The sequence below is a fragment of the Austrofundulus limnaeus genome, unplaced genomic scaffold (genome assembly GCF_001266775.1).
Source record: "Austrofundulus limnaeus strain Quisiro unplaced genomic scaffold, Austrofundulus_limnaeus-1.0 Scaffold67, whole genome shotgun sequence".
Lineage (NCBI taxonomy): Eukaryota > Metazoa > Chordata > Actinopteri > Cyprinodontiformes > Rivulidae > Austrofundulus > Austrofundulus limnaeus.
The window spans coordinates 354,843-361,160 of NW_013952469.1; the positions used below are offsets into that span (position 1 = coordinate 354,843).

General features: G+C 38.9%; 1 protein-coding gene across 1 annotated transcript in view; it reads right to left on the reverse strand.

Annotated features, from left to right (window-relative positions):
• The window catches only part of met (MET proto-oncogene, receptor tyrosine kinase), an 86,983-nt gene that overhangs the window by 7,093 nt on the left and 73,572 nt on the right, over window positions 1–6,318 (reverse strand). The window contains exons 15-17 of the mRNA XM_014010268.1: window positions 2,855–3,036; window positions 2,671–2,780; window positions 752–917 (exon numbers count right to left, since the gene is read on the reverse strand). Of these exons, the coding sequence (XP_013865722.1) occupies window positions 752–917; window positions 2,671–2,780; window positions 2,855–3,036 (458 nt within the window). The remainder of the gene's footprint in view (window positions 1–751; window positions 918–2,670; window positions 2,781–2,854; window positions 3,037–6,318) is intronic.

A 6,318-nucleotide genomic window follows, 5' to 3' on the forward strand; every position in this document is an offset into this window, starting at 1 on the left:
TATATATATATATCAAAATATTCACTGCGTTACTGTTCAGGTAGTTTCTATTCCTGTTTAGCTTTACATCAACATTTGTTTTAGGATAATTAGCTTTTTTTTACCTTGTAAATAGTTGATACCAAAATATCACAATAAGTATTCTGAGTACCATCAGAGGTACTTGTACATAGTTTGAGAACCATGGAGGTGCAGAAAATATCTACACACAGTCATAATATAAGTGGTTATTTCTGTTTATTTTCATGATTAGATTACAGCTAATTCAGTTCCTCAAAATAATAAAAAATATTTTAAAAAACAATACAAAAATAATTTTAGGGTCAGGAATGTTGGCTCTGGCAGCCATTTCAATTGGGTTTGCTCCAAGCATTTTAAACTGTGTGTTAAGAATATGTGTTGTGGTTGACTCTGAGCTACGACCACACATTGGATATATTACTGGTTTTCTCTTCTATGACCTGACCGTGGAGGCCATCTTGAATCAAATAGACTGTAAACGTTGCTGAGTTGTACAGCTAGTGATTATTTCTTTAGGATGATGGCTCATAGCTGCTTTAACACACACCAGGATGTTTCAACAAACTGTTTCTGTAAAGGTGTTCATGTTTGCTGACGATACACTACTTAACTGTGTTTGATTAACAGAATCTAGCTTCAACTTATTCATCTAATTTCTATAAAAAAACAAAGTGGAGTTTTCACAGACTGCTTTTGACTTTTGTCTTAATTATTAAATCCATGTGCTCACCACATCTGACTTGGTGGTGAACTTGTGAGTCTGCAGACTCTCCAGAGCCATCCACTTGACGGGCAGCTTGACTCCACTCTTGTTGTGGACGCTGTAATATTCTTTGTCATAAACATCTCTGGCCAGGCCAAAGTCAGCCACTTTTACTGTGTAGTTCTCATCCAGCCTGTCAGGACACAGAAAAAAAGCCAAAGGTTTACCCGCTTTCTCCATAATTTCAACCAACTAAATATCAACTAAAACAACAGAGGGTGAAAAAATTTCAAACTTGACCTGCTCCAGAAAAAATAGTGGTGTGAAATTGGTGCAGTTTCTCTCAGTTTGAGCTAGAGCAGAGATTCTTAACCCATGGGCCGTGGCCTACAATTGGGCCGCAAAAGAACAACAGTTTTTAACTTTGGGCCGCAGAGGGCCGTGGGACCGCATTGATTTTAAATAAGATGCAATACACTCTCTCACCACTAGTAGAGGTAGTACACCACTCAGATGTTTAATAACTTTTTGAAGATGTAGAAGAAGAACCTTAGAAACCTGCCGAGAATGGAAACTTATTTTAAATGAAAAGTAGAAGCAAAAATGAAAGTAACTAAACAAAAACCACTAAAGTTTGTCACTAATATGAAGAGCAGCTTCTGGCTACAAAAGTTTTAAAATGCTGTATTTTCATTTGTACTTTATCAAATTTATTTTTACAGTTTTTTTATTTGAAACATTAAACATTTTTAATTTATTTATTTTATGCCCACATTTTTATTTTTTCAATTGTCTATTTTTGTTATTGTTTATATAAATATATATTTGTGCTGATAAGCCTGAGTGGTCTGTTGACTGACCTTTGTATTTGCTGAAATAATTGTTATGGGCAGGTTACAACATAAAAATGTTTGTCATAATCATGTCTTGTGATTATTTGACAGGAGCTTTAATTTTAAACTGTAAGTGTATTTAATTTAGTTATGATAGTTTAGTTATGATGTAAATACAATAAAGATTAAACCAAGATTTAGAATAATTATCATTTTCATCCATACATTGGTAATGTCTGACTGGGCCTCGTGACACTTTATGTTCAACAAACTGGGCCCCGAGGTCAAAAAGGTTAAGAACCCCTGAGTTACAGAATAGTGTCAAAAACTTTCAAATAGGGATCTCTGCAGACCAGTTTTCCAGTGGGTGGGCATGGTCCTACCCATGATTGGCGGAGGTCTTGATGCAGGCGTAGTTGGCCCTACCTGTGATTGGTGGAAGTCTTGATGTGGGCGTGGTTTTCCCTAACCATAATTGGTCGGACTGACTTGTCTGCAGGGCAACTCAAAAGAGGAAGCAATGGTAATACTAAAATAAAATGAGTTATTGACCGTCTACGTACCATTTGAAACAGAACAATTAAATCAAATAATAATTACTGCGAACATCTAAAAATAATTTATTAATTTTTGAATTTCGTGCAGTTAGCACATCACTGTCTCTATTTATGACTAATATTCATATTCATATTTATTTTTATCAATCTTTTTACAGGCTGGTTAGGGATGTTTTGACCAAGCCAAATTGTTGTACGTCCCACCACGTGTACGACGTTCAAGCTTCGTGCTGCCTAGCAACTTCCTGTCCCAAGTTATGACTAAAACGAATCTTTATATTTAAAAAGCATTGATGCTTCATGCACGACTCAGCTGAGCTACTCCCTGCTGTCCCCCCAGCGTCTTCAAACTCCAGCGTCAATCTGACCATTCACATCTTGGGCCATCTCCTCCCACACAGTGAGAAACTCCTACTTAGTGACTGCAGAGACCCCCTTCTCAAAACCTTTTTCGTTTTTTTTTTGTTAAACTTCATTTTGTGTCATAATTAGACATCCTTTGCCACAGTTCATATGAACAAAACGCTTATCATAATATGATTAAACAGGAGCTCACATGCAGTTCCTGGCAGCCAGGTCTCGGTGGACAAACTTCTTGCTGGCTAGATACTCCATCCCTCTGGCCACCTGCAGTCCGAAGCCCATCAGGTCCTTCACTGTTGGGTTCTGTAAGACGTTCATCTGTTTTGTACGTCGTCTTGTGTGAACAGGTAAAAGCTTTAATGTGCCTGAAATCTTACATGTGCCTCATCACGGATGAAGTTGCGCAGGTCGCCATGCTTCATGTAGGGCAGGACCACCAGGGGTGAGCCCTCTGGTGGAAGACAAATACCCAGCAGTGAGAGGACATTGGGGTGGCTGAAATCCTTCATGATGATGCCCTCCTTCAGGAACTGGGACACCTCTTCCAAGTCTGTGATGCCTTTGAAAAGGAAAACAGAGCATGATGGTTTTAAATGGAAAAGCTAAAACTAGCCAGCAGACATAGCGCTGCAGGGATGATGATTGTTAAACTGTAGTATTTGTATTGTTCTGACATCAGTGTTCAGGTCTTTCATTGGGCCTCTTTGGGGACAGATGATGGTGGACGCCTAACCCGAAAAATAAATAAAAACACCCACATCCATTTGCCAAATGCATGTCTGCTTCAGGCATCCTGCACTTTAGCCTCCCTGACTCGGCTGTAATCTGGTTAGAGAAGGGGGCTCTTTGGGTGGACGATTAGCCTTCAGCTGGGGTCAGAGCCCAGACACAGAAAGAGACAAAATGCCAGTTTGAAAACCTTTGAAAGTTACAGAAAACAATCATTTTTACTTAAAAAAAAAACAGGATTGATGCTAGCTACTACAAAAGCAATCCATTTGTAAAATCCAGATCATGATTTTGTTCATTTTTCTTCCAACCGAGTGTCTAGAGACCACTAAAATAAGATAAAAGCATGATGTCATCATCCTGAACACAACAAAAGTTAAAAACAATAAAACCGTGTCCATAAAGTTTCATTCAATTTGATTTCAAATCCCCAGGGAGCAGACCCAGTCCACAGTGGTCGGTGGCTCCCTGCGACTGCCTTGGTTATTCCTCCGTATGGTTCCAGCATCCATCTCCCTGCCCCAGCTGACAGATTATACGATTAGACGGGACCCTAATGTCGTCCTCACCACTGGACGCTCATTCATCACCATTAGCTTGAGCTGAAAGGGATTCCCGGCTCCGCTCAGATGAGAATCATGAAGCTACTGGGGGCGGTGTAATACCTTACAATAGGGATCAAATCCAGTGGAGACAGATGACGGAGTGGCTCATTGAGATGGACATGAACACGTTTGGACACGAGTTGAGTTGATTGGTGGCTGTCATGGTGAAATGTAAGCATTCTGTTTTACAGATCAGATCAAAAGCATTGTGTGTTTAAATGAGATAATATCACCTCAGAGCAACAAAACACCTGAACTGCTGAACTGTGTCATCATCTATTTAATAAAAAAACAAGCTCAGGGTGTGAAAAACAAAGTACTTTTCATGATTGACTGGTTTGTAAAACCACTTTTAGCAGGAAGAACTTAAACCAGGGCTGTTCAACTAAATCACTCCGGGCCACAGTTACTGCAGACCAACAGCTGAAGGGCCGAACATCCAGCAATTAAAGTCATTATGTAATTAAACCAAGTATTACAAAGATCTGTTACCTTTGAAATTGTTTATTTTGCTGTATTTAATCATGAATACAACATACAGAACGCTATGTAATAAAAGTAGAGATAATAAAACAAAAACACACATTATGCCTCCTATTTACCACAAATATTATTTTGGCATCTCTAAACCAATTTTATTTACACTTTCACATTTTTATCTTCAACTGCTTGTAGTTTTAACTGTCTTGGAGGTTCATAGAAATGATTTTTACCAGCTTATAGGAGCGTAAGAGATGAATGAACCAATTGGTGGGCCCAACTTTGGTCACTCGCCCTGACTTGAACTAATTCTAATCTTTACGATGCATCCAGTTCTCATGTCACTGCAGACAAATTATGGTCCAATTTTCTTTATAAAACTGTTTTAGTTCATTGAAGTTGCTGGCATTTGTTCACATACAGCCAGAGGCAGAAATACTGGGGGGCTCAGGGTTCCTCCAGTTTTAGAAAAACTGAGAAAGTCCACCCAATAAAACATTTGAAGAAACCATACTTTATAAACTGTAAAGTCTGAGTTACCAGTCCAGTGAGATTCAACCTTTACTGTTACCATAAAGCTGCTTATCAACGTGTTCAGTCAGGAAAATATTTTATATTAGTTCTTTATTTAAAACAGTAGGAACAAAGTTTGAAATATTTCTTTTTCTGATTTATGCTGTTTTGTGCTGTTTACCACCGTTTACAGCTCATTTCCTCTCACCTGCTTCTTTCACCAGCTTCTTTTTGTAAGTTTCAGCTTTTTTCTGCTCCTTTCAACTTTCATCTATCTGCTAGTTTAACCTTTTTCTGCTCCTTTTGTCTGATTTCTGCTAATTTCAGCATTATTTCTGTCATAGGTTGCTTTCTAGAATGATGAACTAAGCTAAAAGCTAATTTAACCCTTTCTGTGTTCATTTCAGCTTTTTCCTGTTAAAGTAATCAAACGTGTTCTTTTAATTTAGCTCAATTTAGCTTTTTTCTGCTAGTTTCAGTTTTTTCTGTTACTTTCAGCTTGTTTGCAGTCACACTGCATTTTCAGATGAAATGCCATTTTCTCTAGTGTGTGTTTTAATTCTTAAACTATATTGACTGGTTGAGAGGTGCTGCTGTGACGTTTCCTGAGCAGGTGATGTTTTCAGCATCGGTTGCCACAATAACACACACCGGTAGAATATAAACAGCTTTATGACTCTGAAAACTGAGCCTGAAGTTACCTCAGTGAGACATTAATCCTGCAACGTCATAAAGGGCTCAGGTCTACAGAACAAATCCACATCACTCGCACTCCACACCTGTACTGTATCTAACAGCTGTAAGGTGTTTCTTCTTTCTACTTTACCAACTTGATCTGATTCAGGGTAGCTTATTTCTGGCAGTTCTTTGATAAAAGGTGGGGTACGTCCTGGACAGGTCACCAGGCCATCAAAAGACTGGAGACCTGTCCAGGTGACCAGACAGCCATGTTTGCACACGCCCATGCAGAAAGGCTTCGACAGAGGTTTGAACTAAAAACTGAGAGTGTGCTCTTTTCTTTATCACTTCTTCCATCAGGGGGTTTATTACCTCTGCCAATGGAGGAGGTAATGTTGTCTGTCTGTCTGTCTGTCTGTCTGTCTGTCTGTCTGTGGACAAAATTACTCAAAAACGTATGGAGGGATTTTCATGAAATTTTCAATACAAGTGGGTATTGGCCAAAGGAACACACCATTAAATTTTGGTGATGATCCGGATCACGATTCGGACCCAGGAACAGCCAATCAGCTTCAAGGAAGCTGACCGTAGACTTCCAATCACATCAGATCATCGTAGACGGGTCAACCCCCCGACTGTATACATCCAACGGGATTGCCTGAAGCGGTGTAAAACACCAATCACAAAGGTGCATGGAAATACAACTTTAGACCGAACTGTTTTTAAATCGAAAAACTTACTGTTTGAAGTTAATTTCATGTAACAACAGAACCTTTTCATAATACATCAGTCTGCGCGTCCTAACAATTTTGTATTTTGTGTTTACGTTTTTGGAG